The following is a 20,052-nucleotide window of genomic DNA, read 5'->3' on the forward strand; positions in this document are numbered from 1 at the left end:
TATGCACCATGCATGGTGTGTATGAAAGCACGACTTCCTTGAGAACACGCCTTAGAACGTGTTAACTGCGTGTTTACACACCTTTGGACCTGCTATATGCACACCTTACGGTGCGTTAAACACACCTTTAGGTGTATCAGCAAACCCACCTTTTGATATGTTGAAATTCGAACATACCTTTTTCTGCGTGAATTTTTGCGGTACGGCAATAGACCTTTTTCATAATGACGTCAAACGCGGAAAGTCTGATGTTACACGAAGTTTGATTGGCTCGATAGTTTTGCAAAGCCAATCAAATTTCGTAGTAAATCAGACTTTCCGCGTCTGACGTCATTATAAGAAAGGTCTATTGTTAATTCGAACAGATTCTTAATTTCATAATTAAAAATAATTTATTTCGTTCTAATCTATAGTTGAAAGTTCGCGGTAATTGTAAAGCACTTTAAACTTTAAGCAAATTTTTACAAACTTCAAGAAATTAAATGCGCAATGTACGCGTCCCTTCCTAATGGGGACCTTATAAGATGCGCCAAATCTACGACGCGGACGTAACATGAAATCAGCCGGAGTTGTATAGAAAACCAGTTTTAATTAATTTAACATACAGCTCTGACCTTGTTTACCAAAAGGAGTCCATAATTTTTATTCCTATTGTGAAACTGTGGAAATGAAGACAGTATTACTTCACGTCCGCATCGTCGACTGCCAATTTTTCGGTTTACAGTGCAGAAGTGCCTCGAACCCCAGTTCATTTGCTAGGATCTCTTCTACGTTTATTATATAATTTTCGCTAAAATATCATGATAGGATTCTACCCACAACTTAGGGTTTACATTTCAACGTATATATATATGTATATATGCCCTATATTCGTACAAATATGGCCGCTACAACATTGCTTTCTGCCGAAAGTGCCTGCATGCCAAATACAACAGTGCATGTAACCATGTAGTCTGCATGGTCCCAGAAATTTGAACACTGAATCCGCTATATCCGTACGTTTCATGTAAGTCAAACAGAAAACTTGAATAAATGAATGTCCTTAAGGCTATGCGCTATAAATCGATTTTTCATCTAGGGAATAAAAGGAAAATTTTCGGAAAGAGCGTGCTATAACATTAGTAAAATTGCTAAGTTTAGCCGCGATATGTTGTAAAGTACGAAAATTACAGTCAATTTGTTTCACATTTCCGAACGTAATACAAAAATATACAAAATTTGCCAACTTCCATAGCCATAATTTTCGCATTGCGCAAAATTTTGCAATTATACTAATTCAGGTATGCTCTTTCTAGCTCTGCTAATATATTTCCCACTTGTTGCCCAGGTTTAAAATTAGCCTATAGCGAAAAGGCCCATTAGCAATATATTATACATAATTGATATATTATAATTGTCGAGAAAAACAATTTTGTGGCCGCCATTTTTCTTCATATAGGGTCTAATGCATAATCGTATGTAAAAGTCTATGAATTATCGTTATTTTCTCAGATAAGACATTTTAATGAGAACACCAAATTTGTGCTGAATGCCAAACGGTAGGTGTGGCTACCTACTTGCATATCGCGTTGCCGCATTGTTAATTCAACTAACCGTTCTCAATTTCCATTCATCAGGCGCATGGGCAGGCATGCACAATGCAATGTTGGATCAAATCTACTTTTGCGAAGGATTGATTAATGTTGACACGTCCCAAATCTGCAAGAAAAAGCATATTAAAATAATTGTTTCATAAAGAATTACTTGGCACAATGTTTAAAGTAAGAGATATGGAAATAAAACGCGTGTTGAACGAATATCCTAGCACCTGACAAGAAGCTTAGAAGAACTTGAAAAAAGATTCACACCAAGAAACTCATTCTAAAAAGACATTGAATTTATGTCCACTTGAAGCATTTTCGTGCTCTACGATGCTGAATCGATCCTATCTGATGGATATTTTATGCATGTGTATAGCTGCGTATTTCACTGGTAATATATATACTGCATGCGAGCTAAACACTGGGCTATATTTCATACCTTAACTATTCTGTCGCTTCCACACGTTAAAAGTTTTCCTTTTGTAATATCGATGCTCACATCCAGCACAGGATGTTTGGTGTTGTGGAATAAAGCCATCGGTCGGCGACTATAAACAATTGAAAGAGCAACAACAGAAGTGAGATTGGATTTCAGGTTTTTTAGAATTATAGAGTTTGATACCAGTATATATAATTTTTTTGTTCTTAAATGAACATGCTTAAAATACTATTAGCACGAATCTATTTGCAGGTATAATCTCAATGAATCAAAATTAAGAATTATATGAAGTGAATGATAATGTCAATTATTCTTTTTATACGGGATTTTCAATGTTGAAAATGTAAAACTGACTCCTTCGACAGTTATAATAATTATCCATTACTAACGCAGTATTTGCAATCACGTTATACATATTCCAGATTATTAGGTACATCAATATGAAATTCTTTTTCTGAACACAGCGCACTTCCCATGCATCCCCGGAGCCGGGAGGGTGAGCAGAAAGAGTGCAAATTTATGTATCAATCCAAATTTAGGGGGATTATATACGAAAAGTATATGTATCGAGTTAGTGTTTGGAATTTAGAGTCTTCTAAGACTCTTCAAACAAACATTATATCCTTACCAGGGCTTCGTCAACTTATTTGCATATAATTATACTGTCCTCATATAGGGGGTCCACATATCAATGACAAAAGAGAAAGGCAAATAATTTTTGAAAAGAATGCATAATATATCCTATTTACACAGATCCCTTCCTCCCTCGTGGTTGTCATTTCGAAAGACGTTTCCTTCAAATGTGGAAGCTCTGAATTTAATCTTAGCTATATCCCTGTTGTCGTGACCCAAAAAACCCCTGGTGACTGGTCTCCAACTTCCCCCCTAGTTCAGAGAATAAAGAAAATATAGCAACTTGTATTCTGCTTGGCAAGATATACTCACTCTTCATTTGTAATCGTTTCAAAACAGGTCAGACATACACGAACATCGTACTCATAGCCAAGTTTTGGTAACGTGGAACGTTTTTGACTGCATTTATCACACGCAGCCTTTCCACACTTTCTACAATGGTGCTGTGTAAGTAAAAAACATTATAGAATATTCAGAATATTATAGAATATCACAGAATGTTCAAGTAATCAATAGAGTAGGAAACAATCCAAGTTACTTGTGGAATTATACAAATATACAGCAACCAAGGGTGCTCGATTACTGAATACTGAATAAGTATAACGCCAGTATTCCGAAGGTTTGTTTTCTGTTTGAAACCGAGAATGCAAAGGGCCGTCTATAAAACGGTCTAATACATTCACTTATAGTAATTGATGGCAACAGGTATATTTTGTGTGCGTGCATAAGGGAAACGGGGTTTATGGAAGCTGTTTTAAATCACTTAAATTCTCAGATCTTGCTCATCGCGACAAAATGTAATAGCATGCAACTAATTTGTACTATCATGAAAAGAGTTGTAGGTATAGTTCTACATGTGAAACTTTAGTTTCTATTCTATAATATAGTCCAATGTGTTACACACATAGCTACATATATATAGAGTCCAACAAACCTGTCGTAAACCAAGCTGTTTTTGATCCCACATTTGTTTAAACGCCCAGAAAAACGGACTATTGCAAAACTGGCACATGTCACTTTCTTTCCATTCCGGTGTCTGAAAAAGCAAATCGATCGGTTCACGGTTTTAAATTTAATTTTAAATTGTTATACTTCTGTGTAATTGTTATAAAATACTGTATTATTTACCAGAATATTTAAACTATTGTGGTATGAGCTTGAGCTAGGGTAAACCATACAGTAGGTAACCTAACTGTACCATACAGTACTAGCTAGGACATTTCGAAGGTGCATGGACTTAAATTTTTGCATTTTTAATTCAAAATCAATTTACTTGATTCAAAGTTTAAACACATGTCGTAAAAGTGGTATACCTCAGTTCTTTTGGCGGTCATATCCCATATACCCAATATACCATCACTACTGATGCTGAAAAGGCGCTTTGAGTGCGATACACAGCCCAATCCGACAACTTTTGAGTGATGCCCTTGCAGTTCAAGCGCAGTGCCCTTGCCACCACCAATGTCCCAGACGATCACAGAATTATCAAAACTTCCGGAGAACAACTGCTGTTTATCTGGATCCCATTCTAACGATCCAATGCTTCCTGTGGAAAAGCATGACATATTGTTTTTGCTTGCTGTTTTAGATGTATTGATGTTCCGATATATTTGAAGCGGGTTCATCCGACTCATCTATCCGAAAACTCGAGATATGAGGTAATTCTCCGGATAATTTCCTGAAATTTTACGCAATGGACTAACGAGGAGTTGAGCAAACGGCTAAAATTTAGCAACTAGCCGAAGAAAGAGTCAATCATGCAGACATGAGGGGTTATAGAAGTCGAAATCTTACTGCAAGTGGAAGTAGGCTAAAGCGACCTAGTTTTCACTAGTTCTCGTGATTAGCTCGTACCAGAGTCTTGCGTGCGCAAGATAGAAGAGATTAGGAACGAAGCTGAAGAAGCAAAACCCCCCAAGGTAAGGGCATTGTCATGCATCTGAACGCCGAAAAACCGAGACATTTTGAAACGCCTGCCATGTTCTAACCTGAATGGCCTTTTAACGTAGTTTTAAGTGAGACCAGATTGTTTTCCAACCGTAAAACGCTTATAAGGCCACTGTAGTCACCTACAAAAACATGTTTCGTCTGTGCATCGAATCTGTGGTTCAGGATTAAGGAAAATAAGCTGTAACACGCGAAAGGGATGTTTGTGTGCAGCACAATTTGAATTTGATGCACTAACGTTGGAGTGTACGTTTATAACGAGCTAACATTTCTAATGTTTTTGCTCAGTACCTAAATTTTTACAGTCAAGCAAATACCTTGGAGTATTACATAGCTACTATTTTTACAATGCCCCTCTACATTACAGGGTGATGTAAGGGTAGTCACACCAAAATTGCTGCCATTAGTTTCAATTATGGTAAATTTCGTACTCGAAAGCCAGACGAATACGATTTTCATCAGATGGCGCAGCACCCAGCTTGGCGCGAAAATGACGATCTTGTCACCGTACTCGTTGTCACTGCGAAAACTCCCTATTCTCGAGTCGCGAGGTAAAAGACCAAAATAAAATTAGAAGAAGACATCAAGTATGCGTTAACTAGCTCGGGCTACGTGACGGGGAAGGAAAATCATATACTTTGCATTGAGCTATATTGACATACTTAACACACCATCGCGCACCTGCTGTAATTATTTGCGACGGTCGACAATAAGTTATTTAATCGCAATAGTACAATTCAGCCTAGAATTAATCAAGGCACATATTACAGTAGCTGCATCCGACGAGCACGCTAGCAAGTTCTGCAACTCGACACGATGTGTGTGGCGTACGTTTGCACAAAAGGATACTGTACGGATGTACACCATGCCTGCGTTTGATAACCACCCACCCTCTTTCCTTTTTTGGTCTCGTGCCACTGGAAGTATTTATCTCGACCAACACTCAGTACCCACTCGTCCTCCAGGCTGAAGCAGATTCTCGTCACCCTTCCCATGTGCGCTGAAATTGAATTGAAATGTTATAATAAAGATATTAAAGTAAATTAATTACCACCAAAGAGAGTAAAATTGCAGCACTTGTCTGTTAACAAAATATCGTAGTATACAGAAGATGAAGCCTTGTGATGGTTGCAAATACAACCATGTTGCGCGTGGTAATCGGCATGAAGCATGGTAGCTAACAGTTTCTAAGCGCACTGGTCAAAAGATATATGAGAGTCATTTTTACACTTTGGCTTATCCACCGTTTCGAAACGCCTTTCGAACAACCAGCCCCTGGCCTGGAATAGAATCCAATGCAAGACATTAGCTACAAGTCTATAATCTCATACCATTGCCCATATTGTCTAACAAAGTTTGCAATTTTACTAATTTAATATGCTTTTTGCTTTGGCATTTACCAACGTTTGCATTAAAAGAAAAACGCGACTTGCTGTAATTTCCTAAGAAATCAATTTTCTTTTCAAAGTGCGAAAGATTTAGTTCCCTAGAAATTTTAAAATTGTTGATTGAAATTGCTGATTGTCAATATGTTTCCATCCTTGAGTATACAGTAACTCGGCATGCAGTAATCCTTCTAGAATACAAATTATGGCTATTTAAAAATTAAAATTCCTAGACAACTAAAGTTATTTGCGTTTCAAGTGCAAAATGGTTTTCGTGCGAAATTCCAACTAGCGTTTTTTTAGCTGCATATAATTTACTTTAATATTTCGGCAAAACTTCGTACCGATTAACGCTGGAAATCACATTTGAGAATCAAAAACTGACAAAATTCATACGTTCCACGTTATTCCCTCCCCTAAGTCAACTGCCAGTATATGGCCTAGGTTATGGCTAGTTTTTGGCTGATGGTTTGATTTATTTGAGTGGGCTCTATGCATTAATTATAAAAAAGCTCTACAAACCCAACTACCCTAAACAAAACGTAATTTTTGCAACATCTGCACAAAGTTGGTGATTCTGAAGACCAGAGGGAGTGAAAACAATGCTCATGTCTATCAGTAAAGTTTGTGAGGTTACCCACCTAAATAATTCCGGGAGTGATTTAGTCTGTTCATATCTTTTGAAAGAGTGAACTCCTAATGGAACAAAAAATATGTACATACACTGCTGGTATATTCAATGTGTCTGAGCAGGGCCGTAGCTAGAAGCTTAATTGGGGGGGGGTGTATATTCATACATTTGTCTTATGCCTGACTGATTTCTTTTGTACGCTATTGTTCCTATGGTATATAAACATGAATATATGAATATACCCCTGCCCCCCCCCCCCAATTAAGCGGTCTAGCTACGGCCCTGTGTCTGAGATTGATCATTATTAATTGTGGCATATTGCAGGGTGATTCTCCGGTCACACACCTGATAATGCTATTCTATTTTGTTACATGGAAAATAAGAAGCCTAAAGAAACAGTAATGTCACATGTGTGAGCAGAGAATCACCTTGCAGAGAGCAATGAAAATCTCAAGGAGGATTTTAACTTGCATATGTCAGTATCTAGATCACTGCTCATACTTACAGAGATGGTTCCATTATCAAGACCAACAAACACCCTTCTCGATTCGCCATGATAATCCAAAGAGCTGCAAGGCTCTGTTGGTGGTGAATAATATCATATATGATATAGATTTTGGTGATGATGTTCAATAACTAAATATATACTGATAAACTCAGCCATTAATCTATCTCTGCAAGAATTAATTGCATGATTATACTGATGTCCAAGCGAATGGTTTATCAAGAAATTCACAGTAGACTGGCTGTTGAAATAGCATTGTCACACACTCTAAAGTTAAGTGACCAAAACATAAATTAAGATATTATTTACACAGTGAAGATTAGCAATATGACAGTGCTATACTCTACACTCCATACATACTTATCACTACATAGTACAATAGAAGCGAAGAAAATCAAACATTCTGATGAAAAAATCATATGTACCGGGTAAGAGTGAAAGAATAAAAAGTCTTGATTTCTTTATAGTGTTTGCAAAATATTATGTTGTAGTAAATAACAAACTTGAATCAACATTATTGCCTTTATCACCCGAACAGACTGAACTTAATTATTATAAAAAAAGAATGTAAATTGATCAATTTTGCAATTAATATCTGAAGGTTTTAATGCCAAAGGGTAATGACTGTTGAAATTCACCCTTCGTTAATATGGACAGATTTTTATTGCCTATTTTGCTATATTTTTTGCACAGCTTTTACACAGAATGCAGCCAACCAGGATAGATAGGGGACAAATACAGGTATGCCCTATTGTCTCTCAGCAAGTATTTTCAAATCAAGATTAATTGTACAAATGAATAATATAAAATAAAAATATAATTCATTTCTGTAGTTTGATGCATTGAAAATATATAAGAGTTTAACATACTATTGTATATATCTCAATATACCAAATATCAAATTTTTATTTAACTATTGCAATTAAGATCAATCTCTGGATTATTCTTACCAGACATCATGTGACATATACTAGGCCAGTACTGGCCACTTTCACGCTTTATCCACACACGAACACTCCTTGTAAATGAGAGATGTTTGATTACGAGTGGCGAGCGAAAGAGGAACATGTATAAAATTATATTGTAAATGTATGTCGACATGCTCATTAAGTACTTCATTGCCTGTAAGAAATATAATCCTACCGATCATCAGAAACTGTAATCACGGCGTCTTCGTGAGGGATAGATCTTGCCTGATTTACAACACCACTACATCCTTCGAGTTTGTTTTTTAGAATCGGACGGGGATTCTTCTTCTTTGACGCCTCGTCAACTGAGTCTTCTATTTTGGCAGCCATTTCCGACTTCTGTAAATCCGAAAAATTAATTTTGCCAATTTTGTCAACATTACGTAGTTTCGAAAGCAGTATCCATCAAAATTCCTCAGATCTTTATCTCATCTTCCTTGCTCGAACCCCATTGCCAGTTCTGGGAAGTTAAGGAAAGTTAATGGTAATCCTTAATATTTTCCTAGTTTCGTACCTCAAATTTCCAGAGAGGAAATTTCGACCAGGTGGTTAAATCTGAGCCGGTTGGTCAGCTGCCTTACGACACATAACAAATTGTAACAAATTTCATGTGTATTCCAAATTCCAATTTCCAAATTTAAATCTGATATATTTTAAAGAATTTTAGCGCAATGGGCGAAAGTTTTGTTGAAGCGATCGGGAAACAGTTTGTGGACGAGTCCAGGTTTGTTTTAGAGTTACGTTAGGACTTGATGTTTATACACAGTAGCCATGTCAGATCTTCCATGACCATGTGTCTCAGTGGTCATGTTATTGTCTGATGCTACAGATTTGTACAGTATGCTGTTCATTTTCGTGTATAGTCGAGTTATTCTATTTTGTTTGCATCAGGCATGCCTTGGAATTTTTAAGTTCTATGGTTCTATTCTAAAAATGATTGATTTCTCACCCAGATTAGATTAAAGTTCAAACACCACACATTGGTGTGAATACTAGTTATATATCTTCAAAGTCAATAATTGTTGTTTTTAAGGCCCTGCTTATACTATATTGGATTCTTATGGCCACAAGATCATCTGAAAGCAATTTAGCCCTTTGGGGTAAATCATACTTTTGGTTGTAAAACTCACTTTGGCAGGTTAATTTTAATGTTGTGACCATGGGAATCCCATATAGTGTAAAAAGGGTGTAAATGCATGACATGTTGACAGCTGCCCATAATGAACCCCTGAGGCCATGCTACACGGTGCAAAAAGAAGAATTGCATTGCAAGTTGCAAGAAAAATTGCACTGTGTATAAAGGGCAAATACATTTTCTAATCCTTCTGACAACTACATATATACAAACCTTATACCAAGAACAAATGCAGATCTCCAATTAACTTCCATCTGCTGATCTGAAGTGCTTTGAAATGAAATATTCCTAAACACTTAAAAGGAAACTGTGATATTGATGTTTCACAAATGATGAAATTAAACTGTCTGCGTGGAATATCATTTATGTTGTCCCAATTGTCTAAAATGTGAAAATGGAGGTTAAAATTCTTTGCTGTGTTTCTATGTTATGCCATTTTACTATATATGCTAATTTCCACATTAATTGTCCAAGCTTATGTCATGCATGTGTCGAAAACAAATATAGTTGTCTGTATCAATCAAATTTATTCAAATGTGTTGCCTTCATTTTGTCTTATAGCTCTTTAGCAGATAAGTTTAGAGCTCTTTTTACACTGAAGAATACTGGAGGACATAAAGCTATTGACTGGATTTGTAAAGGTTGGAATTCTATCAGAAATCTATAAGTTCCTTCATATTACTGCATGTTAAAACCTACCCGGCTTTGATTTGAATACTGATGGTCTATAAGTACCCATATATTGTACCCAAATGTAATATGTAATATATATATATATATATATCCAAATGTAATTGTTTGTAATGGATAAAAGAGTGCTCAATACTAATTACAAGTAGAGCGAGTCATTTATTGAATTTATCTTGAAATATTGTCGTCGCTACACGTGAAACACCGTGTAGCGACGACAATATTTTAAGATAAATTCAATAAATATATATATATATATAACAGGAGGTCCGATTTTAGTAAATCTATTTTGAGACATGTGCCCATCAATAAGGCCGGCTTCTTACTTATTACTTACGCGTTTTTCATACGCACGTAAATTCTAAACGACTAAATCAGTTTATATATTTTATCTTTGGAAAACTATATATATTTATATATAATGAATAAATGGAATTCACTTCATTATCCGGGGGTTTTTAGTATGCGAGTTTTTGATTTAGTGGTTAAATTTCTTGTTAAATTTTTGCAATTGTTGGATGTGGGAAGAGTCTGTTTCTAATACGGAACGTAGTCTAATTAGAAGGAAAGTTTGTCAATTCATAAACTTGAATATGCCAGGAAATCATTTAGATTTTCCGCATTTTGTAAAGATTTATAACGATCTCCCTAAACACTTACGTTTGGTTGATAAAGAGCTTAAAAAGCTATTTAGTGAACATTTGGGATGATATGTGGCTTATCAAAATTTTTATTTATTAGATATAATTCATCTTTAAATTATATCGAACATTAAAAGCATATAATTTGAGTTTGGGTTGGCTAGGTTTCTGGGTGTAGGCAAAAATCAATGTTCGGAAACGTCACAGCGGGATATAAGACTTGTTCCTATACTACGTTCTGATGTTGCCGTGTATATCTATTGTGGCACAGACAACGGCAATTGTAATCCTATATTTCTTATATCAATAGAAAAACAAAGAAAAAATATTCTAAAAAGTATTTTTGTGCAAGCGTTCATTCATGTAGTAATAGGTTGTAGCTCTCGACCAGTCAAAACGCATAAAGTACTTTCAGTTTCATGATTATATATAAATTCATGCATTAATGAAATAAACTTTTTACTTCTTTTTTTAAATTCCCCCAACTGTGAAATATTTTGCATTGTGTTTGATGTAGGTTTCGAACATGATTCGGCCTTACTGAAACACGAGTGTGCCTATTGTCTTGGTCAAATGCAGGTGATTATCATTAGCTGTGACTTTAGCTTTGTATATTTATCTTTCAATATATTTTATTACTTGTCAGTATTTATATATTCAATGTGCTTTGTAGTTTTTCTTAATTATACCTTACTTTCCTTGCTTCGCAGGATCGAGGTATTAATGCTTTTAGGTAGCCACTTGACTTGCCCTAGTGTGTTGTCCTGCTTTGTCCAGTTTCGTTTGGTCTTGCCATAGGTAGCCCAACAATCAGGTTTTTGATGAAACAGGACACTCTTGCCAGTCTCAATATATTTTGACCACGCGCTGCATTACGTACGTCACTCGGGTCACGTATATAGTATATAATTACATACTAATAATTTTTATATATTATATACACAAGCGCCAGATATGAGGTATGCTGCAATTTCATTGGTTGGCTACTAGACAGATATTAGCTCATATCTGTTTAGTAGAGAAAGTAAACAAAATGGCGGAAAGATTTGGGGAGTTGAGTGAAATAGAAATCCAAGCCTAGTTGATAATAGCACACCAAAATGCACCGAAAGGGCGACAAAGTTTGTGTATATACGCGCCTCGGCGGCTATCAGCTCATATACGACTCGAGTTCGCAGAATAACTGTTAAGTGTATACTATATACGTGACCCGAGTTACGTACGTAATGCAGCGCGCGGTCAAAATATATTGAGACTGGAAAGAGTGTCTTGTTTCATCAAAAACCTGATTGTTGGGCTACTTATGGTCTTGCATGTCTTGTAAGCTTACACGACGTAGTACCAGACTTTATGTTAAGACGTCTGTTGTCAGTGATCGTTTATTAATGCTCTTGTCTTACCGTCTTCTTGAATGATTTACATACTACAAATAGAATGACACCTGCATGCAAGCTCGAGATATGAAGAATATTTGACAACGACGGTGACTTTGACGTCGAGAAAACAACGTAAAATTCATGTCTTGCTGTCAATACCTCACTTCAATTTTTTGTAGCTATATTTATTCTTAATTTTGATATTATATTTTTTCCCATCTTTTTTAGGACGAGTATGCCATACCGTTCTTAATCAGGTAGGAGATTGTTATCAAATTTTTTCTGAAATCCCAGCGCTTCGAAAGTTTGTAAAAAGGTCTTTCTCTTTCAAACGAATATGAAGCCATTGACTTATGGGATTGTTAGCTATGTTACTCGCGCTTTTGTTTTTTGAACATTATGATAATGTTTTCTACCTTGCATGCATAATATCGTCTTAAAATTAATGTATCATTTATGTTTTATTAAGTCTGAACTTTCTTTACATGCATGAGGTCATTTCTGTTGACGGATAACATCAGTATAATGATGTTTTAGTAAACTTAAACAATGATGTGTTTTTACGAAGAAATATGGAGCAATATACTGATAAAAGGTCAATTCTATTTTCATGCCAAATGAAATTCCCCTTCATCCCTCTGTTTTCAATGCAGGTTCTTGCATAGCTCTAATAGCTTTGTAGTCAAGCTTTTTTCAATGCATGGTTTTATGTTTACTATAGAAATTTCTTCAGCAAAAAGACCTATAATGTATATATTCCTGTATAGCCCTTTTGCAAACAAAATTCAATTCAGTTAAATCAACTCCGACTATACGATGATAATTTGTTCCATTTCACCAGAGTATTAGAGGACAGAAATCAGGAACCTATGGTTAGACACGAGGTATGCAAACATTGCGCTTATTCATTTTTCTGCTTTATGGGATGCGCCGAGTTCCATAAGTTTCTGTTTCTTATACACGTAATTTATAGTTTGTTCAGATCGACTTTTGACAAAGAGTAAGAAAATTTAGAGTGAACCATGCCGGCCGAACCAAGTGAAAATATACTTAAATCGTCAATTTGCAGAAAAAACCACGTGTATTTATTCCGACATCCTTTGAGACAAGTGCATGGGTTTTTTATTTATAATCTTAATCTTAAACGATGATTACAAGCCAGTCATGCATGTCTTATGAAATTTTTAAGTTTTATCAAAATACGCTCCACATAGAGTGCTCTAATAACATTCTTGAAATTTTGCATTTGAAATTTTATTTAGTAATTAAATAATTAATTCGTAAACTAACGTGGTGTTTTTTACAAAATTGATGATTTTTAATGGTAATTGCCCTGAGTGGAGTGCAATTTGGTGTGAAATCAAACGTGTGATTACAAAATCGCACGACTGCGAAGCGGGAGTGTGATTTTTAATCACAAGTTTTATTTCACACCGAAATTGCACGACACGAAGTGCAAATGTGCAATTTCCACTTTATTATATTCATTTTGAAATTATACAAAAAATTAAACAAATTCAATACGATTTATTGCCTGAAAGAATTGTAAACGATGTAAAATGTGAGTAATTTTCATCTATTTTTTGTCAAGAAATTTTGCAGGGGCCAGTTGTTCAAAGCTGGGTTAGCTAACTTAGCTTAACCCTGGGTTAAAGAAAATCTTTAAGTCAATATTTTTGATCGCTTTTTCACAAAGTTGAATATCTTTTTCCATAAATATTTTCTGGACCGACAAAAGCCATATTTTGTAAAGGTTTTAACGAACAGCGGTTCAAAAGCACTTAAACTAAAACAGTGGATTAAAATTTAACCCAGGGTTAGCGCTAACCCAGCTTTGAACAACTGGCCCCAGGGCATTTAAAAATTCAAAATAATAAAACTTTGTGCCATATTCCCCTGTAATTTGATTGGATAGTTACACTGAAATACTAAATCTGATTGGTTATTGCTGTGCAGAGCTTCAAAGCCTTCAATTGTATTGGCGTATAAATGATGTGATTAATGCTCAAAAATAGTGCGATTTGGGAATTAATCACACTATTTTTAACCAAACAGATTGCAAGAAACACCATTGATTTCGAAATGAATATAATAAAATTATTAATTCACCATGCAAAATTTCAAGAATATGAAAATATACTGTTATGAAAGTTATGCATATAGAAACCATATAATTTATCTGAAAATCCATTACTTTATCATGTTGCTCGTTGATTGTCCACCTTTAATTTGTCAAAATTTAAAAAAAAAAATTTTGCTGACTTTTCAGACACATTTAACACTTCACATGTGTTTTATGTGCAGGTAGTGCGAACCTTTTTTGTAGGTTCGGGCCATGTATTACAGTAACACCGGGTACAAAATGTGACTTCATAAGTAAGTGACGTTTCATTTTAGGCAGGTGAAGCTCTTGGTGCAATTGGTGCACCTGAAGTGATCGATGTCTTAACAAAATGCCTAAATGATGAACAGATCGAGGTACGTTTCTTTTCTTACCTATAGAGAATAGAAATTAAAAACAGCTAAGGTCTTTCTTGAACAATTTAAAAGTCAGCTACCTGATTAGATCTTAGTGATTTTGAAAATTTGAAAAAAAGGTAAGGCCTAATTGGAAATATGTTTGGGTCTTTCGTATGAATAGAGTTTCGTTCTTATTCCAGTATAAGTTTACGATTATAATCGCAAATTCGCAATGAAGATTTCGAACAGAGCATTGTTTATTTGCTTTGATGTTAATTTCTTGCCATGTAGGTAGCCGAGACGTGCGAATTAGCCTTAGAAAGAATAAAATGGTTGCAGGAAAGACAGACACATGAAAAAGATAAAATAAGGTATAGATTGTAGACGAACTTTATTAAGACAAGCGTAATTGATAATAGCGACAAGCTTCACTTGTACATTAGAGAGGTTGAGATACCCCGGTTGTGGTGTACGGGTATGGAAGCCTTAATTTGTTCAATGAATTTGCATCAGTGTTTCTGATTCCAATGAACAAATTATGGCTACCCTCACCCGTATACCGAAACCGGGGTATCTTAATCTCTCTATTGTTATAAGTGTCGACCGATGTTGTTCAATGCTGCACAGCAAACATCGACACGTGTGTGTTCTTATCTTTTGTCGGGTTGGCAGAGACTTTCTAAATCGGGTTGATTGTATTATTGTACAATCACCTTTTATGGCGGATATAATGAACAAGCAATTATGAAATATATTTAAATACATTCTTTTCACAACAGTTCTAATCCGTACAGCTCGGTGGATCCAGCACCACCTGATCTCAACTCGTTAAATGACACCGTTTCTCTCAGAAAAGCCTTACTAGATGAATCACTTCCCTTATTTAAAAGATACAGGTAAAATTGAAAACAAAAATACACGAATAATTGAAAACAAAGATATATTTGCTAGGAATGTATATTCGCGGTGCAACTATACGAATAGCATTTCAATGGTATTATAACTATTCACTTTATAAAAGGTAACCTGTACATACCATGCATATATAGATGTCTAATTTTTTTTTTCTTCCAGGGCATTGTTTTCCCTAAGAAACATTGGTGGAACCAAAGCTGTTGTGGTAGGTGTGCATACTTTGTTAAGGCGGTTTTCCGCTAGGCGGAATTTTTTGATCGGACGAAATTTTTCGCTCGATTCTCTTCTCAATTGTGACCGGTGAAGGGAATCCGCTACGGTCGAATTCTCACAATTGAAAAGAATATCAAACGAAAAATTTCGTTCGGTCGAAAAATTCCGCCTAGTGGAAAACCGGCTTCATACTGTACACCTTAATGACTGAAAGCAATAAACATGAATTGCTAATTCCTGGAACAAGTGAGAACTTTTACTGCCTTTTACATCAAACTTAGAACAAATATCGAATGATAATTAAAGTATCATATCGTTTCGTACAGGCTTTGGCTGAAGGATTACGGTGTAACAGTGCTCTATTTCGTCATGAAATAGGTATGTTGAAAAAATCTAAATATAAAATGTAAATTAGAAAAAAAGATAATACATTAAAAAGGACTTAAGCGAGAAAAAGGGAATTTGACGGCATGAATGTACGAAAAATTTCGTGTACTTAATTTTGTATTGTTATTGAGTAGTTCACAAGTTGCCAAGGCGCCAGTGACCAGTGGCTTAGCCAGCCTGACGATTTTTCCCGCTTTGTAACTCCCGATTTCGAGTTCTTATAGTTTTTTGTCTTCACAGTCACTGAACACCAACATATTAGCATAGCGTTGCAAATCGTCAGGCTAGCTACGCTACGGACAGTGAGACGACTGTTTAAATTGTTGTATCTAACGTAATTCCTTACTTACTATCTGCTGCTGCTACTGTATATATCTGTCCTCTATATGTTATTCAGTGTCACTGTAGCGTTGGGCGATTAGATACACCTGCCAAAAATAACGAAAACTTCTCTCCTTCGCCCCTTTCTCACAACACAGTGGTAATATTTACCTAATTCATGATGTTTGAATTTGTTTTTTTGTCTCTTCAGCTTATGTTTTGGGTCAAATGCAACATGAAGCCTGTGTGACGCAACTTAAAGAGGTAAGCTGTAGTTGTTGTATCGTTTCTAATTGCCACTCTTAAATTCTGCCGCCATTTTGAATTGGTGTTAAATATCACACCTGCGTTAATATAACACCAAAGACTTGGTGTTATTTCGACAATCTCACTGGGTATAACACCTCATATTTCACTCTAAAAATGTTTCGCTAGTTCTAAAGTAACGCGAAAATGCAACACTTTCATGTAACACCATTGGTGTTAAATTAGCACCAATAAAGGTGTTATTTTAACACCTTTAAATTTACTGTACTGTGAATGATAAATAATAACATTTTCGCTTATATACGTAATTTGGGATAATTGGATTGTTTTCTATAGTGCCTTGAGAAGAACACTGAAAACCCAATGGTACGACACGAGTGCGCAGAGGCGCTAGGCGCTATCGCAAAGGTAAGTTTAGAAATCGCGGAGTTGCAAACTTGATGTTTTATAATGGTCGAGTTATACTTGTCTTTGTAGGGGGAATGTCGTGAAATTCTAGAAAAATTTGCTCAGGACAAGGAACGTGTAGTTAAGGTAAGTTACCTTAAAAAACAAAAAGTAAAGTTTTGTTAACCCAACGCGGGGTTTGTGTGTAAAAATACCACATCAAGGTTTTTGCTGCGTCAACAAAAAACAAGAAACATGGAAACGTCTGGTTTCATGCGCAAACCGCGGAATAATTATTGGGTATATTCACGCACATACCGAATAGTTAATTTTTGTATAATAGTTGATAGATATATTGTATAATATCATTCAATTTATCCGTATCAATTTTAACCGTGCTCGGCCTTTGTATCAGTAGCCTGGCGCTAATGAAATGAACCAATACACTTCTGTTTCCGTGGAATCCCTCTAATCCGGAAAAATAAATGGACTGCAAGCGCTGGCAAAGGTTTCTGATTCCAAAATAAGTTCTAATTCATTATCTGTCCATGCACGAGAATATTTTTTACTTTTTACTTTTTTACTCTTCGTTGTCCACCATTTTGTTTGTATTTTGAATCAATCCGATATCGTGTAATCAAGACTAATCCGATACCTTATATTTGTATCTAATCAACGTAGATAATCCGATACGAAAACTAATCCGGTATCGTGTAACTGAGGCCTTATAGTATAGTAATCTCAATTTTTTTTCCCAGGAAAGCTGCCTGGTGGCGTTAGATATGCACGACTATCAAACAAGTGACGAACTGGAATATACTAAGACCATCGATAATAAGACAAAAGGCACTGTCGGTTCTGAATAAAAGATGAATTTTAAAGTTGGATTATAGTTAATTAATACTCAATTAAAAGATATAAATTTATCAAGGAGGTTTATCTAGAGGTAGGTCAGCTTTTTATATAAATTATAGTGTGAGAAAAAATCATCCACGCGTATACTAATGCGAAAGTTATGTTTGTGTATACATCTTGACCGCACTTTGGTAGTGACTTTTTACCTTTAATCTTTAACCTGAGATAATATATCATATAAAATAGTACAATTCAGGACTAATATTGCGAGTTACGTTTAAAACATGCCCGCCGGGGCGATAAATTTGCCATTTTTTTGGCATCGTGAATAAACATTACTCAGTCAAGTCATTGCTATTGATGATGCAAAACTTGAGGTCAGGTCATAAGCTTGATTCGTTTCACCGCGCGATACAAAATCTGTATACGTCGTCTGGATGTCGGATCTTTGTTTCGAAAAAGATAATAATAATATACATATTTTTAATAACGAAGTTATTAAAGTTATTCTTTAGAATGCTCGGGAAATTAAGTAGGCAAAACTTGCAAGAAATGCTTTTTAGTGCGAAGTTTCCTTCGTGTGAAATTTTGCAGTAGCTATATATAATGATGATGAGCGAGCTGGATTCAAATTATTCAATCAGTCATAGTTTAAGCTTCCTCAGTTGTGATCTATCATATACGTGAGTTATGTACATACTTATACTTTTGTAGACTTTTTAGATTGTCTGTTTTGCATGTCCAACCTTAAAAATTATTTTCGTAAACGTTATTAAGGTTGAATAAAATCTAAATTAATATGTTGTAGATCAGCGCAGCACACCGGAAAACTTGTTCAGGGCTCATCACACTATTCCAAGAATTGATTATATTGACGTATTTCGCACTCCAGTGGTAAAGTTTGAGTGATATTTTTCTCTTCTGCCAGGGGACAAACGACGTTCCCTTCAATGTACCGAAAGCGCTATAAACAATAGATAAAAAGGGCACTTAACCGCTAATCTTTTGTCTTTCATAATCCATTTAGCGCTTGAAAAGAGCTACGTTTGCCACATGGGGGCTCGGGAAAACGAGCCTTAAAAAGCAAATTGAAATCAGAAATCACTATATATTGACCATCTCTTTATTATATAGGCTTAATTATCTTGATAGCAATTTCTCTTTAGATAAATTCATTCTAATATGGCTAATGCAAGAGAATACTTAATGATAGGCTCATTAGAGTGCCACATTATAAGTTTATTGTACTTGTATTCTGTAACGAGATCGAATTTTCGTATTGGGAAATTTGTGATTCGCGCGTCGTTGTTTGAACTTTCCTCGTAGATTACCTACGATACCGAACGTACATTCGCCTTTCAATTTCATTTTGCCCAATTTTATATGAGTACGTTTCATCCTTTATATAATTTCGAGTCCTTTCAGCTTTTTTATAAATCCATTCTTTTATTACATGCAATGCAGTTGTTACTTTTTTGAATGTGCAGTGTTTGAATGCATGCAGCTTCATGCGGCCACATATATTTAACAATTATACCACGAGGTCGAGTCCTATATGAGCTGATAGTATATTGTTTTAGAATATAGCTAGTGTAAATACCATTTTATGAGCGAAATAGATATTGCATAAAAAAATTTAACTATCGGCTGTTGATTTAATTTGAACGAAAAGCTATACTTTTTGTCTGTTTTACTTACCCCAAAATTTAATGTCTGGAAACTGAACTTTCAAAAAGTGTTTAATTTCCTCTTCATCACTCCTATGCAAAATTATCGGCCTTTTTTTTTGCTACTCACCATGTATATGAGCTAATATCTGGTGAGTATCTCCACCAATCAGTAGGGAGAATAGCTCATATACAGTGATTAGCTGTATTATAAATATATATATATGTATAGTGCATGATATTTGCTAGCCGTCCAATATCACAGTCGATAGCTGATATCAAAGTGCCCTTTGTTCGATAGCTAACAACCACTTCGACGTCTTGCGTGCGACGTCTTGCGACGTCTGTGCCATCTGTTATTTTGTGATGGATAACCGTTCGACTACGACGTATGTCCAAAGCTCCACGGAATCGACATTTCTTGTAAGTTTCACTGCAACCCAATGCGCCATAGGTTTGGTGGGAAACGCTGTGGTGATTTATTATCTTCTATGGAGCGAGAAACTTTCATTCACTGCATCTGAAAAGCTCAATTTGAATTTGGCTCTGGCCGATTTCGTCGCTTTGAGCACGTACGTTCCCTGGCGAGCCTACATTTTATACTTACGACGTCCAACCAAGAATTCGCCTTACTACACGTCACTGTTTGT

General features: G+C 35.6%; 2 protein-coding genes across 2 annotated transcripts; one reads left to right on the forward strand and one right to left on the reverse strand.

Annotated features, from left to right (window-relative positions):
- Positions 1-407: 407 nt before the first annotated feature.
- Positions 408-8,471, reverse strand: LOC114528137 (WD repeat and FYVE domain-containing protein 2-like). The gene is made up of 11 exons (XM_028549739.1): positions 8,264-8,471; positions 8,071-8,138; positions 7,121-7,194; positions 6,626-6,680; positions 5,449-5,599; positions 4,641-4,753; positions 3,966-4,198; positions 3,587-3,688; positions 2,965-3,095; positions 2,020-2,128; positions 408-1,698 (listed from the first exon to the last, which is right to left on the reverse strand). The coding sequence occupies exons 1-11, from the start codon at positions 8,416-8,418 to the stop codon at positions 1,657-1,659; spliced, it is 1,233 nt and encodes a 410-aa protein (XP_028405540.1). The 5' UTR covers positions 8,419-8,471; the 3' UTR covers positions 408-1,656.
- A 173-nt stretch (positions 8,472-8,644) lies between these two features.
- Positions 8,645-18,407, forward strand: LOC114525940 (deoxyhypusine hydroxylase-like). Its single transcript, XM_028547403.1, has 14 exons — positions 8,645-8,812; positions 9,785-9,864; positions 11,072-11,133; positions 12,159-12,187; positions 12,772-12,814; positions 14,328-14,408; positions 14,682-14,761; positions 15,170-15,286; positions 15,465-15,510; positions 15,845-15,896; positions 16,438-16,490; positions 16,830-16,901; positions 16,971-17,027; positions 17,639-18,407. The coding sequence occupies exons 1-14, from the start codon at positions 8,760-8,762 to the stop codon at positions 17,744-17,746; spliced, it is 933 nt and encodes a 310-aa protein (XP_028403204.1). The 5' UTR covers positions 8,645-8,759; the 3' UTR covers positions 17,747-18,407.
- Positions 18,408-20,052: the final 1,645 nt, after the last annotated feature.

Source organism: Dendronephthya gigantea, unplaced genomic scaffold, assembly GCF_004324835.1.
Source record: "Dendronephthya gigantea isolate DGI-Jeju-01 unplaced genomic scaffold, DenGig_1.0 000001F, whole genome shotgun sequence".
Taxonomy (NCBI): Eukaryota; Metazoa; Cnidaria; class Anthozoa; order Malacalcyonacea; family Nephtheidae; genus Dendronephthya; species Dendronephthya gigantea.